This window comes from Tenrec ecaudatus, chromosome 1 (genome assembly GCF_050624435.1).
Source record: "Tenrec ecaudatus isolate mTenEca1 chromosome 1, mTenEca1.hap1, whole genome shotgun sequence".
NCBI classification, from domain to species: Eukaryota; Metazoa; Chordata; class Mammalia; order Afrosoricida; family Tenrecidae; genus Tenrec; species Tenrec ecaudatus.
The window spans coordinates 309,132,278-309,157,027 of NC_134530.1; the positions used below are offsets into that span (position 1 = coordinate 309,132,278).

The 24,750-nt window shown below is 49.4% G+C and overlaps 2 protein-coding genes and 1 pseudogene across 2 annotated transcripts; 2 read left to right on the forward strand and 1 right to left on the reverse strand.

The window, feature by feature from the left end:
• Positions 1-2,224: 2,224 nt before the first annotated feature.
• Positions 2,225-2,571, forward strand: LOC142441786 (ATPase inhibitor, mitochondrial pseudogene; annotated as a pseudogene).
• Positions 2,572-4,612: 2,041 nt separating this feature from the next.
• On the reverse strand, positions 4,613-11,104 carry TRIM10 (tripartite motif containing 10). The gene is made up of 7 exons (XM_075532786.1): positions 10,676-11,104; positions 8,974-9,069; positions 8,174-8,404; positions 7,417-7,439; positions 6,890-7,005; positions 6,283-6,315; positions 4,613-5,130 (listed from the first exon to the last, which is right to left on the reverse strand). The coding sequence occupies exons 1-7, from the start codon at positions 11,102-11,104 to the stop codon at positions 4,613-4,615; spliced, it is 1,446 nt and encodes a 481-aa protein (XP_075388901.1).
• A 2,059-nt stretch (positions 11,105-13,163) lies between these two features.
• TRIM15 (tripartite motif containing 15) lies at positions 13,164-23,854 on the forward strand. The gene is given in 10 exon segments (XM_075543491.1): positions 13,164-13,544; positions 15,463-15,558; positions 17,574-17,804; positions 18,449-18,471; positions 19,394-19,509; positions 19,819-19,851; positions 20,701-21,045; positions 21,048-21,145; positions 21,147-21,252; positions 23,847-23,854. Coding segments are annotated over 10 exon segments (1,437 nt in total).
• The last annotated feature ends 896 nt before the right edge of the window (positions 23,855-24,750 follow it).

Here is a 24,750-nt window from a genome sequence, read left to right on the forward strand (position 1 = left end):
CTGACACATGGAGGGTAGCCCCAGCCCCTTCCTTAACCAGCCTCATGCTTATGATTCCTTCTAAAGAACTGGAACCCATGATCTTTAGGGCCATTCATGAGACCTCCGTGTGTCTGTGAACTGGCCTCATATTAAAATTAAGGTCCCAGTACTGGATGCCAGGAGCACAGCCCACATGGGAAAGACTATTTCTTCTGAGCTCCTCAGGATTCAGCTGGCACTTATTCATCATTGTGGAGAAAATCTAGGGTGGTGTGGTAGTTACAAAATTTTGTGTCAACTTGAAGATATGTAATAGTGTAGGGGTGCTATTCAACCTGTCAATCAGGTCACCGTCTGATGGTGCCTCCTGGTGGGGGTGGCCTCCTCATAAGGAGGGTCCTGGGAAACCTCTCTCTCTTTCTCTGTCTTCATCTTTCTGCTGGCTGACCTTGATTGCTTCCAGAGTGGCCGCCATTGGATCCACAAGACTTTGCACCCATCGGCTCGTGCAATTCCTACATTGTGCATGATTGCACGTGGCTGCATGCGTCTGAAGAGGAACTTGTGGACTTGAGTTGAACTGCGCTGGGATGTTTTATCGATATATAATTATTTCTTGTTATAAAGTTCTTTCGTAAACATCGATGAGCGTCACTGCATTTGTTTCTCTGATCACACAGGTGGGGCCCATACCTCACCTCTCTTGCCTGCAGTTGGCTGTCATTGAGTTCATTTGGACTCATGGGGACCTCACTGGGAACTACACTCCTTTGTGTTTCAAGGATTTATCTTTTCAAAAGCAGGTCGGCAGGCCTATGCTTGAAGGCACCTCTGGGTGGGTCTAAACTGCCCACATTTCAACTCATAGCCGAGAGTTTAATCATTGTACCACTCAGGGGCCCCATTTAAAATGCAGTCAAAATAGTGTCATTTCCCTGGTTATGCTATGTTGTATGGCAAAAGGAGCGGGACGTCCTCTCTAAGAGAGTGTTATGTGAAATGACTCCATTCTGCTGCCCTGCTTACTCTCTCTGCTGGCTTGATTAAGTATTTGGTTATGTATCAAGGACATCAAGGCAGCTTCTAGGAGCTCAAACAGCCTCTAACATCTTGTTTTTTTCTCCCTCGGAGACCCAAAATGAGAACCTAGACCAGCCAACTCCTTGTTTGCAGTCTTCTAAGACCATAAGCAGAAGACCCAGCTAAGACATGCTCAGACTTCTAACCCATAAAGACTGACCATGTGTATTGTTTTGAGCTGTGAAATGTGCGGCATTCTTCATACAGCAACGAGTAACTAATAACCTATACACTATTCACACAAGTGTCTTATTTCTTTGGATAACCAAGGAACGTACCCTATCTTTGTGTCTCCAGCATCTAGCACACACGCAAGGCATAGCTGGTGTCCCATCAAATGAATTAAATGCTTGTGTGCCTCTCTAGATCTTCAATGTTTACAAAAGGAAGTCATTAATTTACAGCCAGTTAACTAATACCTTTGAGCCCATGTTGACCTATCCAATGCAAGGTTAGTCAATGAGCAAGCAAAAGAATAAAACCTAACCCCTAGTAAAAGCCCATCATCCAGGATTGAGGTAAAGCCCCAATTCTGACACTTTAGACTTCTGAGACTTGGAGCATCTGACGTAGCCTTTCTAAGCCTCAGTTTTCCCATTTAAAATGGCAGGAAATTGGTACCAATAACCTGGGACTGTCATATTACTTGTTCTTTTTTCCCCCATCATTTCATTGGGGGCTCGGACAACGCCTATCCATACATCCATCCATTGTGTCAAGCACATTTGCACATTTGTTGTTCTCATCATTCTCAAAACATCTGCCTTCCACTCAAGCCCCTGGTATCAGCTCCTCATTGTTTTCCTCTCCCTCCCCATTCCCCCCTTTCTCACGAACCCTTGATAATTTACAAGTCATCACTATTTTGTCATATCTTATACTGTCCAACATCTCCCTTCACCCACTGTTCTGTTGTCCATCCTCCAGGGAGGAGGTAATATGTAGATCCTTGTAACCGGTTCCTCCTTTCTACCCCTCCCTCCACCCTCCCGGTATCGCCACTCTCACCACTGGTTCTGAAGGGATCATCTGTCCTGGATTCCCTGTGTTTCCAGTTCCCATCTGTACCAGTGTACATCCTCCAGTCAAGCTGGATTTGTAAGGTGGAGTTGGGATCATGATAGGTGGGGGAAAGAAGCATTTAAGAACTAGAGGAAAAGAGATGGCAGTCGCTACGTTGGCGGCGTGAGTTCGGCTGAGCATTTGGGGACTGAGGGCTATGCAAGCCCAAGGCTTCAGCTCGGACCAGTGGAATCACACCGACTCGGCGCGGGCGCTGTCCGCGAAGCCAGCAGGGCCTTCGGAAGGAGAGAGGTGGCCGCAGAGGAGAGATTCTTCAGAGCACAGGCTAGAGAACAGCTGGCCGCCTTGAAGAAACACCAGGAGATAGTTTATTCTAAGAGGGAGATTGAGCGTCTCCATGAAGAAATTGAATGGCACAAGAAGAAGGCAAGCAAACTACAAAAACATGATTTAGTACACACTGTTTCCCAGAGAATGGCTACATAATCATTGTCCACTTCTAAGGGGGCACAGTTCTGCTTTAATGAATGTTGCTCTGTGTGCTGACAACATTTAATAAATTGTCATCAGTGGGAGAAAAAAAAAAGAACGAAAGGAAGGTTGTATGTTTCATTGTTGCTACGCTGCCCCCCTGACCAGCTCATCTCCATGAGATGCTTCTGTAAGGGGATGTTCAGTTATCCAGAAATGGCCTTTGGGGCCCCACTCTGCACTCCCCCTCATTCACAATGATGTGATTTTGTTTTCACAATGATGTGATTTTTGTTCCTTGGTGCTTGATACCCGATCCCTTTGACAACTCATGATCACACAGGCTGGTGTGCTTCTTCCATGTGGGCTTTGATGCTTCTGTGCTAAATGACCGCTTGTTTACCCTCAAGCCTTTAAGACCCCAGATGTTATATCTTTTGATAACCAGGCACCATCAGCTTTCTTCACTACACTTGCTTATGCCTCCATTTGCCCTCAGTGATTGTATTGGGAAGGCAAGCACGCAATGATATGTTTTTTCCTTCTTTGATGCCTGAAATCTGATCCCTTCGGAACCACGTGATCACAAAGACTGCCACCAGGGTTTCTTAAGGAAGTGGAATAAGAAGATGGAACTGCCTGTTTAAATGCTTACAATCTGTTAAATCCTTCAGCAGACACTTAGCAGATATAAGAACATGTAAAATGTGGATCAAAATCCTTGGATTAGCAACTAACAGAACTCACTGCTCCTCAGCTTTGTCACCTTTAAGAACCAGGATGCTAATGGGGTCCTAGTTACCAAGTTTTGATGACACAGGCATGTGGAAGGCTTAACTTGACATGTAATGTGCACACAAATCATGATCGCTACCAAAACAAATGATCGTAGCCATGACAATACTGATGATCATTAATTCTGGGTTTTATATTTGCATATATGAGAACCAGCTAGCTCCTTGATCAGAGTTGATCCTCAAAGACCCTCAGCAGAGGGTCTTCAGATGCATTTTCCTTAGCACCCATGCGTCATTTTCACAGACGCAGCTAAAGTCAATAAGAATAAACAAAAATACAACCCACTTTTCAGTTAAATTCCAGCTCTGCTTTGAATCTCTGTTTATATAGGGGATGAAACAGGGGTCCCAGATGGCATTACCTGATCCAGTTCCTGGAACTAAAGAGCCACGGGTCATCCAACTAACCCTTCTGCTCACCCCCCTGCAAATCTCTTCCCTGGGACGTGTCAGAGGGTGCCGTGTCTGCTTCCAGGACTCATCTCTCTATGGCTCACTCCTTTCTGCCATCTCCCTTACTTGATGAGGGATACTTATCAAGAGATAAAGAGGAGGACTATCCTGAAGATGTAGGTGGGGGTGGTAGGTCAGTGAAAACCAGCCCGTGGGTCATAGTAATGGCCAGGTCTCTTCTTGCCCTCCTCCCCACAAGACCCTCCATCAGGACCTCTCTAGGAGGGGGACAGCAGTATCAAGAAGGGTGTCAAGTAGCCACACATCATCACATCAAGGAGCTCTCTTCTCTTTAATGCCATGGGAATGACCCATGGTCTCTTCTGGTGAACTCCTTCAGAGACAGGTCCTGGCTTGCTTTTGCTTATGTATCACCGGTGGCTATGGAATTGTTTGGTCCCTAAGTGGAACATGTACATGTTTCCTGAGGGTTTGAGAAAATGAACCCCAATATATTGGAAGACACCAAGGTGAAGAGGAGGCTCCTGTTTAAGATTGTGCAACAGATCGATCACAAGGCTGGATCTTGAACCCAGGTCTTTTGGCTTCACATCCAGCATGTTTTTCCTCCACACAGCTACTTCTGTGTCTGGGAGTGATGGCAAGGAGAACTGCTTCCCCTGACCATTCCGTGGCCATTGGGAGAAGGGTTTCAACATTGACTTGAAGATTATGTCACTTTGTTCCATTTTACCATTTAACGAGGTTATGGTCTATCACACATCTTCCAGGGAACCCAGTCAGGGGTCAAGTTCAAACAGAACTCTCTTTAGGTCTTGGACTTAGAGGAAGATCACAGCAGCCTCTCAGGAGCTCAGGGAGACGTTGGATCCTCGGCCCCAGAGCCCAAAGAAAGGACAGAGCTTCTTTGTGAAGGAGGCTGTGAAGGTGTAGATGGGCGTATCAGTGGCAGCATTGGAGAAGCTCACCCAGCCCACCTCGTAGTCCAGAGACACCCGCACCTGCCGGGGCTGCTCCTCCAGGGCCAGCCGTGTGGGGAAGGAACTCAGAGCGGAGACAAAGCCCCATGCCAGCCTCACCGCCCACACTCCCTCTTCTGGCCGCATTCGCAGCTCCCCCTTCCGCTGCACGTCCTCGCTCACCACACCCACAGTGCAGCTGCCCCCATGGGTCAAGTCCACAGTCACCACCCACGTGTGTCTCCCTGATGTGAAGCCTCCTTGGGCCAGAACGCAGGTGGCCCGATCAAAACGCTGGGGGCTGTCTGGTGAGTTCTGCCACTTGTAGGAGAACCGAGCCCGCTGGTGGTCCTCAGACAAGAGGAGCTTAGGGTGGGACGTCTGGGGGTCTAGGGAAATGTGAGCTGTGGAGAAAATCAGAGGGACGCAGAAGTGAACAGGTATGATATAACATGCAGAGTACACCCACAAACTCCCCTCGCACACACTTGCTAGTGCCATGATTACCAAGAACAGGAGTCGTGCCCATGCTGGTCAAGAGCCTGGGCATCACACGGTGGCATGTTAGAAATGCTGGATCTTAGCTCCAGACCCACTGGGTCAGAGTCTTTGTTTTAGCAGGACCTCCAGGCGACGTGTGTACATGATAGACCCTGACAAAGCTTGTTTAGGGGATGCTGACAGCTCAGTTATTCAGGCCCTCACTTGAATCTGCGTGGTCTTATGGAAGGAAATTCCGCTCGCCTCAGGTCTGATCACCTGCCAAAGATGCAGGAGCCTGCTGATATCTCTTCCCCAGACAGACATCCCACATCCTTCCCTTGAAGATCACAGAGGCTGTGGACATTCTCTGTTCAGTCCAAACTTTCTAATTCCTCATCTCTTGCCTTCTAGAGACCCTTATGGCCTGTTTACACACAATCTTCTCTCCCAGCAAGCCCCTCTGGCATGCCCACATGTTACCCATTCTACCTAAGCAATTCTAAAACCATCAGAATTGGAGGATCACTTTTGAACACCCAAAACTTCAGCATATCTTACCTCATGCGACCTTTAGCATCCCCAAATTAAGAAAAATGCATAAGTTTAGATAGATCTACAGATTAGAGGACCCTTTCAACAGCTCCAGGACCCACAGCAGTGCTCAATAGAGCCCATTCTTTCCATGCCCTCCCCACGCCCAGGCTGCATGTCTCCTAACATCGATGAAACCATGTCTGGGAAAGATCAGGGGTTCCCAGCAGTGTCAAGAATGTGATTCACAACCTAGGTCCAAGTTTCTCTCGCCCATTAAGACAATATCTCATCCTACTGTAATCTTTGTCAACACATTCGGGTTCAGAATGTCAGCCTCATGCCAGGTATGTGGCTTGCATATGTGCCTGTCTTTTCTTCCTGGGTCTCCTGAGAGCCATACAAGGATATATATCTATATATAGATATAGATATATATCACACACGTGACTATTCCAGTGTCCAGCGAAGAACTCTGTAAAATTATCTCTCTGTCAATATTGGACTCATCACTCCCTCCCAGCCAGCTGTAAGCTGCTTACCTGGTTCATAGTCCAACTCGAAGCTGAGTTTTTCTATAAAGAGGAAATAAAACAAGATGAGATTTCATTAGTCTCACAAAATCACGGGACATTCCGTGATGAGATGAAGAGCAGGGAAGGGCAGAGAGAACTGAAGTCTGAGTCCCCTAGACCAGTGGTGCTACAGTTGAACACCAGTTAAAACACAAGCATTTCATAGTCAGGATGCCTGGCTGGGGCAGAGAAGGTGCTCTTGTAAGCACTTCCCAGGGAATGGAGAAGATGCTGGGAGCCTCCTTTGAAAGCCACCCCTTCCTCTTTCAAGGAGCCCTGGTGCCCTGTGCGTTAGCCTTGGGCTGTTAGCAGAGTTGGTGGTTCAAATCTCTGTGGGAGAAAGATGAGGCTGTCTGCTCTCCTAAGCATGTATGGTCTCAGAATCTCAAGGGTCACGACGAGGCAGATTTTATTTATTTACTTCAAATCTTCAAATAAGGAAGCCAAAGCCCAGAGAGGGAGCAAGCCTTGGCAGAGCTCCCACAGTGCCATTCGGCAGCAGTGTACTGAAGCCACACCCAATCTGAGTGAGGCGGGTTTCATGCCTACCTCTGGAAGCCTGAGGTTCTCTTACCCAAAAATGTCTTCATCTCCCTCTGCAGAGGAAGGGCCTGCTGGGGGAAGTCCCGAATCCTCTGGCCCAATTCGGGGGACACAGCCTCTGGTTTCCGGCACTTTCTGGTTTCACATCTAAGGGGCACAGATTGGGGGGTGGGGGGGGGCGTAAAGCACACACAGGCACACCATTGAGTCACAACTGTTTCCTTGTCTGGTGGGTCAGACTCCTTGGGGCAAAAAGGGACCTGGGGTAACTCAGCTGCCAGACTTGGCTGGTTGTCACCTTCTGCCTGGGTACAGGTGTGCCAATTCCCACAGCAGCCACACTTTCTCTAGCGTGGACCCCACTGCCCATTCTGGGGTGCTCGGTGAGGAGTGTGGCTGTACATGAGAACGCACTTAAGTGAGTGAGCGCTTACATCTGAATTCGTGTCTCAATGCGACAATGCTATGTTTGATGTTTGCACGGCATTAGGTAGGCACATGGCGCACGTGTGTGTGTGTGTGTGTGTGAAGAGAGAAGAGAGGACCTGTATCACTTACCTTATTAGAGTGCTTCTGATATCCTAGTGGAGGGGAGGGAGGGGAGAGAGATCGAGCAGGGAATTAGTGCCCATCCTTGTACTTGCTTTATAACGAGAAAAGACAAAATACCACCTTCCTAGGCCTGGACAGGGCAAGGATGCCACACCCACAGAGTTGTCCATTCTAGGATTTCCAGGGCTTCCTACAGATCACAGAACTGGCCCCTTGATTTTATAGCCCTGGACGGTGCTGGGACTCTGTAACTGGCACCTGCTAGCCAAAGTGCTCATGTTTCCATCTAAAGTGCTCCATCCGCATCGTGACTCAATTTCTGCTTGGGAACCTGATACCGATTCCTTGTCCCATGGGAACGAGTGAAATTAGGTCTCCAGAGACCTTCCTGCTGGAGACACACTGAGGTTGGAGAGAGTCATTTGCCTTCCAAACAGCTCGTGACGTAGGTGTGCACAGCACTGGGCACTTTTCCAAGCGTGACGTTCGCTGTCACATCACTGCAGCATTGCCCCGGTGTCCCTGTGAGGCGTGTGAGGAAGTCACCCTCCTTATTTGATAGGGGTTGGGTTGGAGAGACAGAGAAGAGAGGAAAGTACCCTGGAAAGTCTTGAGGGAAGCAAGACCCATGACCCTGTGACCCAGCTTCATTTAGAATGAGTGATGGTTGAGCAGAGGGGACATGGCTTAGGAAGGGCCTGTTGAAAAGGTCAAGGTCAGAATGGAACAAGGGGAGGTGCAGGAGGAGGTGGTCAAGTCTCACCGTCAGGAGCTCTCTCGCTGGCCTCCCATTCTTCTCCTCCAGCTCGGCAATCAGAGCGCTGAACCGACAGATCTCCCCACTGACCAGACCCTCAAATTCTTCCTGTTGTTCCACAATGTCCCCATCCAGCCTCTCCAACTGCGCTAAGAGGATGCGCTGTTGGTCCTCCAGGAACTGGCTCAGATGTGCAAACTCAGAAACCACTTTCTCTCTCTTGGTAGCCACCCGCGTCTGAGGAGGGAAGGGGGGAGCCAGACCCCAGGAAGAAGTTATTCATCTTCGTTCACCTCCCTCTCCATTTTCCTGATTCACTCGTTCCTCCCATCCGACTGGGTCAACATCCTCTAGGGGTCCGTGTAAAATGAGAGCCCTCCCCTGGCCTCCAGATGGATTTGGGACTGTTGACTGGTTTCCTTTCTTCGGCCATTCCATTTCTGAGACTCAAGATGCTGGGAATTCCCTCTACACCAGCTTCTAGAACTTGTAAAGTGGGCAGAGTGGAGGAGATGGGGGCAGAGGACACACTCCATGTGCAGAGCTGTCCTTGCTGACTGACGTATTCTCACTGAATTCCTAGAGCCATTCAGTGAGGCGGGGATTATTTTTCACCTCCACTTTACAAATAAGTAAACTGGAGTTACACGACTTGCTTCAAGTTACACACCTAGTTCGTACCAGAGCTTGGATTCAAGCAGAATGATTCAAAGCCCTAGAAGCTCTTTGGCCTCAGTTCCAGGGAGGCAGTGGACCCTGAGGAAGGGAAGGGGTCTAGGGAAGCCGTCATGCCTTAGGTAACCTACCAGGAGCACTTGTATTCTTTGGTTTTCTCTGAACTGGATCCCTTGAATCTCCTCTCTCTCTTTCCTTAGACACTCAAGACATTTTTGTATTTGTTCCTGGGGAGAAGCAGTATAAAAGAGTTAAGAAAGTCGTGTAACCTATTTAAGATGGAAAAATGGGTTGTTAAAGGGTGTCACCTCATTGCACGCCCTGGCTCCAGGAAGAAAATGGCCCAAGGAAAAGGAGTCACTCTCTTAGCTGACAGCGCCTGGGCCTTAGTCATCCCTGATCATATGCCCTCTCGCAGTTTCGTCTCCCTTACTTGGTCCTTTAAGAATTTTGACCAGGGCCTTTCCTCTTTACCATGTGCCATCAGAAGCCATGACTCACTTTTCCTATCTTAGCTTTGTTTCCTCCATGTTAGACACCCTAGTGTTTCTGTTAGTTTGTTTGCCTTTAGGAACCTAGGCTAGAACCACCTATGAAAATATCGTAAGTTTTTCCCTAGTCCTGAAAATAACAGGTCCAAATAAACTTCTTCCCTGGGTGGAATCTTTCATCTGTATGACTCTACAGCAAAGAAACTTGAATCATATTAAGAGTCAATTAAAAATAATTTGCTCTAGGATCAGGAACATATGACTCCAGATAGTGTTGTTGTTATTAGGGACCATGGAGTCCATTCTGACGGATAGGGACCCTATTACAACTGAACAACACTAAGCCCAGTCCCGCACCATTCTTACAAGCATTGCTCTGTGTGAACCCATCGCTGCAGGTACCGTGTCAGTCCATCTCATTGTGTATCTTTTGCTTTTCTGCTGCCCATTTGCTTTACCGAGCATCATGTCCTTCTCCAGGGACTAGTCTCTTCTGATAACATGCCCAAAATATATGAGATAACGTGTGTGTGTGTGCGTGCATCTATAGACACACTCTTTGGAAATACAGCTAGACATTTCAATTGCAAATGAACACACACACACACACATGCCCACTTGTACTAAAACACAACACACAAATAAAAACAGAACGTACTTGTTCAATCATAAAACTACACACCACATGTTTTATACAACTTACATCTGTGCACTAATTTATACATGAACACAAGCACTTAGTTTCTCACACACACACACACACACACACAGTACCTGCAAGCATGAATGCAAAAATCTACATCATTCATGTAATCACTCCCTCAACATAAACCCAGACATCCTCCACACGTCTGTCCCATACATGACAAAACAGATATATACATTCACGTTGGGTTCATTCATGCATTCAACAATTCTTAGAGAATAACCAAACCAGTTGCCATGGTGTGGATTCGAACTCATGACAACACCGTGTCTCAGAGTAGGACCGTGCGCCCCACGGAGTTTTCAGTTCATCAGGGTTTCTTCTAAGAAGCCTCTGGACGGCTTCCTTTTAACAATCCCACCCTTAACTCTTTGCAGGAAACTGTGGGCTCCTACAGACTTACTGAGCGCCCATTATGGGTTAGCCACAAGTCAACTACATGGAACAAACTCAGAAACACAACCCCCATCACGCTGCCTGCTATGCCTGGGCCTGCTGCCTGATGATCATATAAACAGAGAGTAAAAAAATGAGCTTCCGGGCGGCCCAGGAATCAATTATTCTTCCCTGATCCTCTTGGTCCAGACCAATCTCCCAGGACCCAGTCTGGAACCCGCAAGCCCCCCTCCTTCCTACCCTGTACGGCTGCGCTGCGTCCTCCAGGAAGCGCACAGTGTGAGCGCGGTGCTCGGGGTCCTCGCGGCACACCGCACACAACTGCACTTCATCGTCCTCGCAGAAGAAGTACACCTTCTCACCGTGCTCCTGGCAGGCGTCACCCTCCGTTGAGGCCGGTGGGGACACCAGCTGGAGGTGTTTGATGTTGTCCACAACGCTGGCCAGCTGCCAGTTGGGCCTGAAGGTCCCCGGACGGAAGGGCTCCTTGCAGAGCGGGCAGGTGGGGGCCTCCTCGGGATCCCGGCCTGGGATCTCACAGTAGCGGGTTAGGCAACTGTGGCAGAAGTTGTGGCCGCAGTCGATGGTGACCGGCTCCCTCAGGGTGCCCTGGCAGATGGGGCAGTTAACCTCATCAGCCAGGCTGGACACAGAGGCGGCAGCTGCCATGTCGGTGCTGCTGGCCTGAGTCAGGCCTCAAGATCCTCACAGTTGCCCCCTCTGCTTGGCTGAGCAAGGAGGGCCGGGGTGGGGGACAGGATGGAGACCGACTCCCCACAGCTCCCTGCACACGAGGTCAGACAGAGGCACATCTCAAATGCGCACTGGCACCTCCAAGATCACAGACACAGTCCTGGCCACCCACAAAGCCACCCGCATGGGTGAAGTTCCAGCTCACATCTCTGCCTGCGGCCCCGGGTTGGTCCCTCTCTGGCACAGGGAAAGAATCAACCCCAGAAGATGGAGGACTGGCAGAGGAGGGTGGGGAAGAAGATGGTTTCAATTACTCTCAGGAGCTGTGTCCGGGGGCTGGTGCCTACTGGCCCCAGTCGCAGGGAAGTGGTGCTATCTTAGCCACCTGCTGCTGAAAGATCGTTTTTTATTGGGGGGAGGGGGGCAATGGAGAGGAAAGTGGTTAGGTCACAGCATAGTGATGCCACCCAGCCTCCCTGCAGTGAGACCAGCTGTCCCCACAGAGATTGGGGTATCAGTCAGTCCAGGGCTGTCCTGTCAGTGTGGGTGCCCAGATAAGGTTGTTTTGCCTGAGTGTGACTGGCAAGGCAATGTCAGGGGTGATGCCTCAATGGATCGACCACCCTCAACCCGTATAAGAGGCTGAAAGGTGGCCTGGGTGAAGGAGAAAGAAAAGTCGTAAGAGTGTGCATGAATGATGATGGTGAACTGCACAGTGTACTCCTATTACTCCACCTATCCCTCCTTTATATTGCAAGTGCTGTTACAATTTCCATTTCATGAATGAGGAGGCTGAGGCTCAGTGTGACCCAAGGTCACAAAGCAGGAAGGTGGGCGGTAGAGAGAATGGCGCGTCTCTAGAGCAGTGCTAGCCAATCGAAACAGCAGGAGAACCACATAGGCTGATTATGATGTTCAAGTAGCTGTAATTTCTAAAAGTGAAAGAGACAGGTGAGATTCCAATTCATGATATGTTTTGCTTAGGCCAGTGTATTTAAAATACTACCATTTCAACATATCATGTCCATCCATAGAAAAATGATCAATGAGCCACTTTATATTCTTTTTCATTTCATTTTTATTTTTTTGCAGAGGAGCTCTGGTGGTCTGGTGGGTTACGTGTTCGACGGGGGACCACAAGGTCAAGTTTGAAACCTCCAGCCAACCGATGCAGGGGAGAGAGATGAGGCTGTCTACTCATGTCGAGTCACGGTGTTGGAACCACAGGAGCAGTGCTACCTTGTCCTTACAGGATCGCGGTGTGACCGGTCTCTGGAGCGCATTTACACCCGTGACACACCTCACATTGTCCTCAGCTCCATTCCCTGAGCAGCCAAGTCCCAGAACCTGCTTTTCTGAGCAAACAGCAGCGAGGGTTGTTGGCTCAGTGGAATGAGATTTAGCAACAGTTAGTGCTGCCTTTGCCCATCTGTGGTTTGAACAAAAGTGAAACCAACCGGGGAGGTTGTGGGTAGGAGGGAAGACCGGCCTGGGGAGAGGAGGTAGGCGAGCCCGGAAGGCAGAGGGGTGTGCCCAATGCCCAGTCCCAGGCCCCTTCCATCCCTGCAAATCAGTCACAACCACGCCAGCCTGGACTTTGGCTCTGACCACTCATTCTGACAGGAAGTGTCCCTTCCCCAGGCCTTCTCACACAGCTGTGGTACAGAGAAGGATTCCAGGAAGCCCTTTCTCCCGCAGCCTCGTGTCAGGTTCGGTCACTCACCCCAAGGACCGGAAGGCGCTGTCATAAAGATACCCTGAGGTCATGCCCCTTTGGCTGCCACTGGGCAACGCTGAGTAATCCACAGTGCCTGGAGTTTGGACCCGACTCTGCTAATGGGTGGTGGCCCAGGAGAGAGGGACTCTGAGAAGGGACAAGAGGCGGAGCCAGGAGACTTCCAGCCCCGGCATCCCTGCCTTTCCTCCATCGGTCTCTTACTCCTTGTCTTTGGCGACTCATTTAAAAGCGAGTCCACTCCAGGGTAAGGACTTGTGTGGACGGAACCTGCGGTGACCGCCTGGGCCAGGCACGGTAATGCTCTCCACCTCTTCCTTGAAGATAGCCCGAGAGAGGGCTACTTGCCCTGCGTGCACGGGGTCCCTGAAAGATGCAGTAACTTTGGCCTGCGGACACACCTTCTGCCAGCGCTGCCTCCTGCGGCCCTCCCTGATGGGGGCCTGCCACTCCACCAGAGTCCTGCTCTGCCCCGTCTGCCAGCAGAAGGAGCGGCCGGAGAACCCCATGGTCCCTTTGCCCCTCGGCCCTCTGGGGGAGACCTACTGCGAGGAGCATGGGGAGAAGGTTTATTTCTTCTGCGAGAACGATATGGAGTTCCTTTGTGTGCTCTGCAGGGAGGGCCCCTCCCACCAGGCCCACACCATGGGCTTCCTTGATGAGGCCATACAGCCTTACCGGGTAAGAACCATGGCTTTATCTGGACTCTATTTGGGGAAAGACAGAGTCCTGCCAGGGGGTGCAGGGTGGGAATCTGGGTAAAGGGACCCCAAGGCTGTAGACTAGATGGGGGGACTTGAAAACGCTAATGGGAAAATCCCCCTTTCCCCTTGTTTTCTTATTGTCATTAGCTGCCGTCCAGCAGGGGCCCCAAATGGGCTACCACTAGGTCTTTGTGTTCTGTGGTGGAACTGTTCCACGAAGTTTCTCAGCTGTAACTTTTATAAAGGCAGGTCACCAGACATAGCTTCCTCAGAGCTGCGTCAGGGGTTCAAATCCCCAACCTTTCCATTAACAGGTGATTGTAGCTCGTTTTAAGGAAAACCAAGTGCAGAGTCAAAGGAGCCTCTGCAGGATGCTCTTGGTTTCTGGATCCACCTGCTAGACAGGATCCACCCGATTCCTAGGTCCACCTGAGCCACTGGGGGTCAGAGGCAAGTGCAGGATGAGGAGGATGGCATGTCCACACTGCTCTTCTTTTAGAGAACAAATTGCCGCGGGATCCCAACATCATACGAATTCCCCACCTGCTCTTGGGACATTCTTCACTCCTGTCTGCCTCTTGGGTCTACTATTGATTGGCGTTTCTCTCTTGAATCTCGAATGTTATGAAGACAAAACCACAGAGACCCCTGACCACCAAATTGATTTCAACTCCAGCCAACACCACTAGCTATAGAACAGAACAGCTCCATTGGGTTTTGTTTTTCTTAACCTTTCTTAACCTTTCTCCCATGATGTCACTGGGTAGATTCGAACCACCAACCTTTTAGGTTAGTACTACCAGCCATTGTCATACCCAGGCTCACACCATCCCTTACCCAGATTTTGCAGAATCTTTAGCATGTTCTCTGTGTCCATGATCCTGTATCCTCTGTCTCCCTTTGCCTTTCCGAATGCCATCACATGCAATGAGGCAAAAACAAAACAAAGAAGACACTGCCATTGAGTTAATTCAGACTCAGCACAGAGCAGAGCTGCCCCACAGGGCTTGTGGGGCTGTAATCCTTTACAGAAGCAGACACCCTCATCTGTATCCTGCAGAATGACGGGTGGGCTTGAACTGTTGACTTGATGGTTCCTGTAATCCTTTATGCCACCAGAGCTCCATGCTATGAGGCATAGCCTCCTAAAATACAAAGCCAGTTACGCCACTCTCCTGTTCAAGAATTCCTCTACAATCCTTAGCGCCCCAAGAAAGCCCAATGTCTCTGGATGGCATTCAAAACTGTTTGCAATTGGCTCCTGCTTTCTTGTGCAGCCTCATGTCACAGCTGCTCTCTCCCCCAAGGCAACCACAAGCTTGGCCGCAGGGAGCTGTGCACGCTGTTTCCTTACTTAATGGTCAGACCTCTGTCTGCTCCTTGTGTTTTCCATATGCAGGTCCTTCCTTCTAGAATGCTCTTCTTTCCCTCTCTTATCTAGCTTTCCATTTATTTCTCAGGCCCATTTTACCTGCTCCTGCTTTCTAAAACCTCCCAGACCTACAGGCAGCAGGGTCACCTCCCCTGTCTCCCACCTTCCTGCTTGCATTTGCATTCCCCCCCACCCGACCCAGGATCACCTATAACTGACTCCTTTCTTGGATGCTGATCTCTTTAGTGATGAAGACTGAGCCTTTCCCCCGCCAAATCCTTCAAAGTATGCCTAGAACTCGGTATCAGAAACCAAATCCACTGCCATCGATTCTGATTCGTACCTACCCCCGTGTGATACAGAGTAAACCTAAATTATAGGGTGTTCATGGCTGTAATTTTCACGCATCACCAGGACCAAGACTTTCTTTGACAGTACCACTGGGTCCACGCAGGAACCTTCTGGAACTTGTGAGCTGGGTTATTAATTCAGCCCCTTTTCCCACCTGTTCTTCTGTCCACAGGAACGTCTCCTGAGTCGCCTGAGAGCTCTGAACACACAGAGAGATGAGATTGAGAATGTGAAGTGTCGGGAAGACCAGAAGCTCCAAGTGCTTCTGGTAAAAGCCACATTGTTGGCCACCTTCTTCCTGGGGGATTTTCTTAACGGATTCCGGGGAAATCTACTTTCTGGTCTCTGTCGCAGGGCTGGCTGGGGGGAACCGGCAAACACCTCCCATCACTGCAGAGTTGCAAGTGGCTCTGCTATCTTCTGATCTAAGATGGATCTTATCACCCATTTTTTCACAGGGCAGAGAGTTGGGCTCCGGGGAACTGATGCCAGCGAAACCACCTGGCAAAAGAGCTACCTGATGAAAGGACTCGAACTCGGGTTTCTCAACTCTTGGCCAGTAGCTCTTCTCACCCCAGCCTGTCTGCAGATATCACCGTTGGTTAGAACAGTGGTTCTCAACCTACCTAATGCTGTGTGCCTTTCATACAGTTCCTCATGTTGTGGAGAGCCACCCCCCCCAAACCATAAAATTATTTTTGTTGCTAATTCATCACTGTAATTTTGCTACCGTGATGAATGGGGTGACTCCTGTGAAAGGGTCGTTCCACCCCCCAAAAGTGTCGCGACCAACAGGTTGAGAACCACTGAATTAGAAAGCCAGGGGACAGAAGTCGTGTCCTAGTGCCTGGAACCTCGTGGTTACTAAGACAGTGTATTAATAGCATGGCTACTTAGGATGTCCCTGCATGTCTTTTTTTCATGCTACATGCTTATCAGGTAGAAGTCCACAGTGAAGACTTGGACTTTGAGTCCTATTGCCTTGAGTAGGGAGTCGGAGTTTGGGTACAAGAAGCTCTCTCCAGCACCCCACCCCTCCAAGACTAGGAACACCACCAAGTATCATCTGCTAAACTCTGTCGACTCCGACCACAGCTGCCTTTCAGCTCCGTTCCTCTCTGAGAAAGAATAGAACCGTCCCAACCTAACCGTTCAGAAGGCATGTCAGGGCTAGGATGGTATCTTAGGTGGAAGCATTTTTTAAAAGCCCATCACGGGTGGTTCTGAGAGTTCAAGTGCCATTATTGTTAAGATCTCTGGGTAAGACAATAGCAGTGATCAATAAGTCATGCTGAGCCCCATCCACTGCTCTCATGATGTTGCGCAGGAGAGTAAGTCTTGGAAATACTCATGCACTTGCTCTCCATCTACGATCAATATGTGAATGATCCGTCTGGAACCCAACCCTGTGAGCCCCCACCCCCACCCCTTGTAGGGGAAAGTTCCAGCCCCCGCAATTAATCATGGGTTCGATAGGCGCAATTGTATGGTTAAAATATATATAAAGATTATAGTAAAGTCATAGAGAGCATGAGAGATAAAAGAGAGATTGAAATAATGGAGTCAGACACATTTCATGGTAGCATGCTCACCTCAGCCCTGCTTGATGGTCCACATGGAGAGAAGGGGAGGGGAAGAAGGACCAGGGGAAAGGGAACAGGGGAGTGAGGACAGGGAGATGAAGGAGGGGGGGGCAGAGGAGAGGACAAGAGGGAAGCCTGAGAGAGCTCTTTATTGCTAACCCAGGCCTATATATCTTTAGGGGGAGTGCAAGACCCCTAATTAGAGGTAAAGACATACTTCACAGGAAGGGGTTGTACTATAGGTAATGGGAGGGGTGGGGTTTGGGGTATCTACGTAATAGGAAGGGGAGATATTGGGGGTATATATGTGACAAGAAGGGCGGATCCTAGATTCAGGATGGCAGCCTAACTTTGGATGTCACTGAGCCGGTTTGCCCTGTTCTCTGGATCTCCCATAGAAACCATTATCAGTAGGGTGTAAACCCAACCTTCAGGGACCAGGCTGATGGCTGCAAGCCTTTAGGGAGAGGTAGCCCATTGTCCTTAACAGCAGGGAGGGGGGTGGCTACCTATGGTGGGACCAGATAGTAGTCTGGCAACTGACTGCCTTCAGGGAGATGTCTCTAAGCATCTGACCTCCCACCATATGCTGGCAAATAGCCTCTAATATTTGACATGTCTTTGGGGGAGACAAAGCTGGGGAAAAGTCTCTTTACAATCCCACACCCCCTAACTGTGCCTGTCTTTCCAACCCTCACAGTCTCACATGGTAACCAAGAAGCGGCAGGTGAAGGAAGCTTTTGGGAGGCTCCAGCAGGAGCTGGGGATACAGCAGCAACACTTGCTGGCCAGGCTGACGGCGCTGGAGCGGCAGATTGGGGAGGAGCGAGAGGAGTACATCCTGAAGGTCTCAGAGGAGGCGGTCCAGCTTGGAGCCCAAGTCAAGACCCTGGAACAAAAGTGTCAGCAGTCAGCAAATGAGTTCCTGAAAGTGAGCGACACCCTGTCCCTTGTGGCATGGGGAAGAGAGGGCAGCTGCGACTGCCTCTCGTGGGAGGAGACTGCAGTTTATCTAGTTCTGTTGGTCCAGAGAGGCTGAGGGACCTCCCCGACTCATACTCTGTGCCCACAATGCAGGTTTGAGAAGAAGACAGCTTAGTTTCATACCCTTGACAAAGCATGTCACCCTTCTCAACATGAAAACAATCATGATTTCTCTCAGAGCATTCTTACATAGATGACCCAAAAAGACCCGTGTCAAGGGCTTAGTGGGGTCCCTAACACCCAGGGAGAACTCAGTAAACCATTGAGTGGATCATTATTTATATTACCCAGCTTCCCCTTGGGTCTGGCTGATAACCCGAGCCTGGTCCTGGCCCTTTAACCAGGTAGTAGAAGATGCCCAGGAGAAGACAGAAACAGAGACACCAACACGAATATCCATTGGGATGAAAGAGTTCCAGATTAGTGCAGAGCATGAGGTGAAGGAACAATCTAGTCGGTAGGTGATTAGACAGGTAGACTGTTCTGGAGGAGGAAAGTTTGAGCTGGTGTCTTAAGAAAGAAAGGTTGTGCAGAATCCCGGGGGGAGGAACATGTGAGAACTAAGTGCACATTCTTATCTTTCTTTTGTAGGATGTCAGAGTCAACCAGAGCAGGTAGGGCCCTCCGGCCTCAGTCCTGCCTCCTTCAAATCCATTGAGATTGAATGGGGGCAAACTCAAGTCCCCCAGACAGGCTGTGCAGGAAAAAATGCAGGCCTTCTGATAGCCAGCTGTCTCATTCTCTAACACAAAAGTACCCCAACTCAGGTTTGTGTTCTAGAGTTGATTTTGAAACTCGTTGTTTGGCGCTTGGGGCTCATTTCCCACCCATGGACACGAAGTTCTATGTCCTAGTCAATCTAGGAAAGGGTTAATACTAGAGTCAGTGCCTGACGGGCTTGAGATGTGAGGGGATGTATTTTCTATAGATGGTACTACACGAGGCATCTGGGAGAACCAGAAATGCCCTCCTTTCATCGCTCCCACTCAGTGCCCCCTTTTCCTCCAGGAGTGGGAGTACTGTGCCTATCTGCTGCTTCCCGGCCTCCCCGGGGTTCACCCTGCGGTGAGAAAAGACACAGTGACCCGGGGAATTTGTCAAATGCAGCAAGCCCATTCCTGTGAGAGGGTCATCAGCACTGTCCCCCAAAGAAGCTCAGAGACTTACACCAGAAGGGCCTTCAAGGTCTTGTAGTCTAGGGAAGAAATGACCCCTAGAGCAGAATTGCTTGCTGAGGTCACATGTTCGGTGGCCTATGAAGAGCTGAGCTGGGACCAGAGTCAGGTTTTTTGTTTTGTTTTTTAATTCGCTTTTCTTTCCACCTCCACCTTCACACAGAACGTATCTCCTATTAGAAGTAATTTAAAATATACCATGCTCCTCTCTTGAGGAGAATGGGGAGATGATCTTGGTCCCGCGGGGCTTGCAGAGCCCCAGCGAGTTGCTCAGAAATCTGCATGTGATTCTAAGAGCACAGTTAACAGGTCTCCTTAGGTCTTCAAATCTGGACCTAACAGTTGACCGCTTTGTCTGCAGGTGTGAGACGAAGCCTTTCGTGAGTCCAGAGGTCATTTCTCCTAACCTGGTCAGCAAGATTCGCAGTCTCCACAGGAAAATTCTCCCTCTCTCAGACATGATGAGCAAGTTCTCAGGTAAAAGAGAAGGGGACCTGAGCTCTCCCCCATCCCCACACCCTGCTCTTCTGCTGTACATTCCCACATGCCTTGCACTCAACCCAGCTCAAGGCACCTGGCCTCAGGTAAACCTCTCTTTGTGGCTCCACGCTGTTCCTCCACTCCCCAGGGGTCGTGCTCTGTGTGCTAACACCAAGGGCTTCTTCGCAACCAGGAGACCATGGCCACGCCTTCTCCTATTCCTGTCCTCACACCCAGTTTCAAACACAGTACCCCAGGGGTGTCCGTCAGGAGCACATTACAGCTCTTTCTTTCTGTTTCCCTCAGAAAACTTGATGCTTCACCTGGAAACGGATTCAGGTACAGAGCTGGTGGCATGGGGATGGCAGTTGGGTGGCAGTTGGGAGCCATTCATCCATTCACCTCGTGGCACTGAATAGAACAATGGTGTGGACAAACCCCAGAGACCCTTTCTGGGGGTTCTGTATCCCAGTTCTGTCGGCAGGTGAATTTTGGACCAATTATGTAGTCCTTTGGTCTCAAATGTATTTACCTATAAAGTGGAAAAATAAGCACAAGCATTCCTTTAGTAGCTGTGAGGATTTGATGAGTTGGTACATTCAAAGAGCTTAGGACAATATCTGCTAAATGGTTCAAGTGCTCAGTTCGGTTAGAGACTTACATCGAAATCACCACTCAGAATTTGATCGAGTCTTTGCTCTGTGTCTAGCACCGAGCTGGATTTCTTATGAAAGGGAATATTGTACAATTATCAAGAAATAAAAGCGCCTTGAGTGTTAAACAGTCGTGCAAACTTCAGAAAGTCCTTCCACAAGCATGGTCTCCATCTGATAGGCACTTTCACCTCACTGCTTCTCAAACGCAGCTCAGGCAGCGCGCCTGGGGTTTTTCTGTCCAATGTAGGTTCACAGTCACTAGGTTTGCCTGGGATGGGACCCCACATCCTCATCCCCAGGGACTAATGTGCCCAAAAAATGGTAGTGCAGAACCATTGGTGGGGCACGTTAAAGAGCTGTGGCCTTCTGCCCTCAGGTGACAGAAGGGGAACCTGAGGTTTAGAAAACAGGTCAGGGAAGGGCAGAGCGAGGACCATGCTTTCTGGCTCCTGTACCACACCGTTACAAGCAATGGGGACATTTCTGGCTGCTCCAGCTCAGCTTGCTGATAGCTGTTGTGGCTTCTCCTTAGGGGCTGTCACCCTGGACCCTCAGATGGCCTGTGAGAACCTGGTTATCTCCCAGGACTGGAAGACTGTGAAGTGTACCGGGCAGACCTGGAATGTGCCTGATGGCTCCCTGCGTTCCTAGGGTTTGCCCATGGTGCTGGGCTCTCCGGGCTTCTCCTCTGGGTGCCACTGCTGGCTGGTGGAGGTACACATGGGGCCTGGAGAAGACTGTGCCTTCAGGGTGGCCCTGGAGGTGGTGAGGAGGAAGGGGGACATGGGCCTGACCACCGAGGATGGTGTCTGGGCCATGGTCTTCCAGGAGCAGCAGTGCTGGGCCAGCACCATTCCCGGCCTCGACCTGTCGCTGGGGCCACCCCATGCTGTGTGGGCATCACCCTGGATTACGACTCGGGCACCTTCACCTTCAGCACCGCGTTCCCGGGCATGGTCTTTCCTTTCTTCACCCTTCTGGAAACAGGGTTCCAGCCTAGCTCTAAAGAAGGTGGATGCCCAGTGGGGTGGACACCTCTCCTACCCGGGCCATCACGTGACCTTGCTCGGCTCATTGTCCCAAAGTGAGGCTGGATCCCTTGGCCTTTCGTCCATGCCCCTGAAGCCGATGTTTCCCTGTAACGCTCTGGCCTTTGCTGCACCTTTAGGTGGGAAGCGGGGGAGTTGGTGGTGTGGCGTGTTAAGTGCTGGACAGCTAACTACAAGGTCAGCGATTCAAACCCCCGAACTGCTGGTGTGTGTGGGGTGTGGCAAAAATGAGACTGACTGCTCCAGTAAAGATTTACAACCTCCAAGACCCTAAGGAGCAGTTCTGTTCTGGGTCACTGTGAGTCCAGATCCACACATCTACAGTGGAGGGTGGGTGGACAGAGGCAGGTTAGCAGAGCCTAAGATGCCAGTGAAGCCAGGAGCCAGGAAGTGTTGGGGTGGAGTGGAAGGTTATAGTTTGTAAGACTTTGTTGGGCTTGTGCTAGTTTTACAGTTGAGCACGTTTCGAGATGCAGATGGAAGGTTTAAGGCCTTTCTATCCTCCCCGCTCCAGTCCCTGCAGGCCCTTTGCTTCAGTGTTTAAGATTGATCCAATAAAGTGTGGAACTCAAACAGACTTCCTGTATTCCGCATGTGTAACCAGGCTGCTGGGGTTGAACGGAAGGCCTCTTCTCTCCATGGTGACAATCGGGTGGTCACTGGGTGACCTGGGCAGGATAAAGTGTAGAGGTCGTGACCTCTGTGTGATCATCAGGATACAATATCCTGTCCTTTCTTTTATCATTATTATTATTATTATTTTAATCAGTTTATTGGGGGCTCTTACAACTCTTGTTATAAGCCATACATCAATTGTATCCGACATATTTGTACGTATATTCCATGGTTTTTTCAAGACATTTACTTTCCATTGAGCCCTTGGGATCAGCTCCTTTTTACTTCCCCTCCCTCCTCCTGGCCCCCTGATAGATTGTAGATTGTTAATTATTTTCAAATCTCACACTGACCTGTCTCCCTTCTCCTCTGGTTTCTGTTCTTCCCCCTGGCTGGGGGCATGTGTTTATGTGCCATTCATTGCGATCGGTGCCCCCTCCCTCTCCTCCTCTCCCCACCTCCCCCTATGCTTTTGGTATCTCTATTCCCATTCCTGTTCCTGGGTTCCATGTGTTGTGAGTTTTATCTTTGCTTATACCTATGTACATGCTCCCCTCTAGTCTAGATTGGGAGGCAGCACTGAGGTCATGATGGCGGGGGGGGGGGGGAGGGATGGGGAGGAGGCCTCCAGGGAACAGAGGTATAGTGCATGACCCATTAGTGCTCTACTGCACCCTGATTGACTCACCCCCTCTGTGCGACCCCTCGGTGGGGGATGTTCCACTGTCCATAGATGGGCTTTGGGTCTCCACTCCAACCCCCCCCCCCACCATTCTCACCAATGCATTTTTGTTTGTTGTGAACCTTCTGATGCCCGTTGCCCAGTCTCAATGACACCTCACGATCGCACTGGCTGGTGTGCTTCTTCCATGTGGGCTTGTTGCTTCACTGCTGGATGGCCATTTGTTTAACTTCAAGCCTTTAAGACCCCAGGCACTATCTCTTTTAATAGCCGGGCACCATCCTCTGTCTTGACCACATCTGCTTATGCACCCATTGTTTCTTCAGCGATCATGTGTGTGGGGAGGGTGAACATCACAGAACGCCAATTTGTTAGAACAATGTGTTCTTGCATTGAGGGGAGGTATGAGCCCAGGTCTGAGGCCCATTTGCAGCTTCAGTGAATTGCCTTACAAATCCACTATTGTGATGGAGTACTGTATTTGTATGTGCACACTTCTGTTAATCTCTTAGCCTGTTCTTTCTTTTTCTCAGTTTTTAATTGTTAAGTTGTTTTTCCTGCTGAATGCATGCACAATACACATCAGTCCGACAGTTCCTCCACAGATACTCCGTGACATGGATCCCGTTCTTCAAGCCATACAAGCACTCGCTGCCTCCCTCTCTGGATCATTCCTCCCCCATCTTACTTGTGGGGGGCACCAGCCCCCACAATTGAATGGGTCCAAGGGGCGTTTTCCATCTTCTTGGGACTTCTTAGGATCAGCTTTTTTTGTAGAGGTGAAAATATGTGTATCTCCCCTAATTTTGTTACAAGCTTTCAGTAGTAAGAAAAAAAATTAGTTAAAAAGACTAAATGAAGTTTGTCGTACATAAAATTTCTTTTCTTCTCCCCCTTCTGTTTTAACAATGGAGATTTTAAAGCACGGCAAGCAATCTCAGTTAACTTACTTGGTTTTGAACCAGTAAAGCTAATTAGATAGACTTACTGTACACAGTTGTGTACAAGCTGAGTTTTTCAGCACATTTTTGTGCTGAAAAAGCCCCCCACAGCTTATACTCAGGTAAGGGTCCTACTTACCTGTTTTCCGGTACAGTGCAGGTGTTTTTCTATCTCTCCCGCTCATCTGCAGGTACCTGCAGCCTCTGTGGGTGGCCTCATGACTGCTGCTATCACTGCTCTTCATTTCTCCTGCACGCCGGCAGCCTCTGTGTTGTCCGTGCCGTACTGGGCAAGAACCTGCCTGCTTCTGTGTGCTGGTACCGGGGCGCACCGCATCCTTGTCAGATGAATGTCAGATGGGGCCGCTCTTCTTCTTCCACTCTTCTCCAGGGCTGTGACCGATGTCGTAACCTTTACAGTCTACCCGGAGCTCGGTCCCGCCCCCTTGCTCCGTGCAAGCATTGCTGAATACAAGTACCGATATATCTCTTGTCTTGGATATACAGTACGTTTATTTACAGTACTTAGTCTGCTCTATTTTATTTGTTATTTTCTTACTAACCCCTATCTTGACTGTACTTGCATAGGGTAGCCTGTGTTAGGGTTCATAATATAGACACTGCATTGTGTGCAATTTTTGTTACTGAATGTGTTACGTTAGCACTTCCCATACAAATGCGGTATGCTGCATGTGTAGTAACGCAGCGCATGCGGTCACACGGTGCGTATCCAACACAGCGTGCATATCATGAGCCCTAACACGGGCTGCTCTATGCAAACAGTCATGTCATCACACTGGAATATCATCAGCCTGCGTCAGGCCTCCGTCTATACAAGCTGTGTTGTGTACATGGGGTAAGGCGGCGTATGTAGTAACACGGCGTGCATAGTTATTGTTGATACCACATTGTTTTTGTTGACCCTCTTTCCCAGTTACAGAGCTAGGGTACTGTTTTTATTTGAAATAAATATTTAAAAACATTTCATCTACTGATGCCTAAATTAATATATAATTTTATTAGTCTCTATTTTTATTTCGAAATTATCAGTAGCTGCTGTATTTCCCACCCTAAGCTTTTTTATGTGGTAAAATTAGGTGCCTCGGCTTATATTTAGGTTGGCTATTACTTGAGTCTATATGGTATGTAAATTATGTTATATAAATTTCGGTTTCTTGCTCTTCTTAACATGCTTAGGATAATTTGAAAGACTGAAAAGATCTTAATAAATTTGTCCAGCAGTTTTAGGGGAAAATAGTGGGCAGGCCTTAGGCCCTTGTGAATGTCCTAAGGAA

Coding starts and splice junctions, on each gene's coding strand:
- TRIM10 (XM_075532786.1), bottom strand. CDS start 11,104: ATGGCAGCTGCCGCCTCTGTGTCCAGCCTGGCTGATGAGGTTAACTGC. Junction 9,070..10,675: donor ACGCAGCGCAGCCGTACAGG/GTAGGAAGGAGG, acceptor GCTTCTCCCCAG/GAACAAATACAAAAATGTCT. Junction 8,405..8,973: donor AAAGAATACAAGTGCTCCTG/GTAGGTTACCTA, acceptor TTCCCTCCTCAG/ACGCGGGTGGCTACCAAGAG.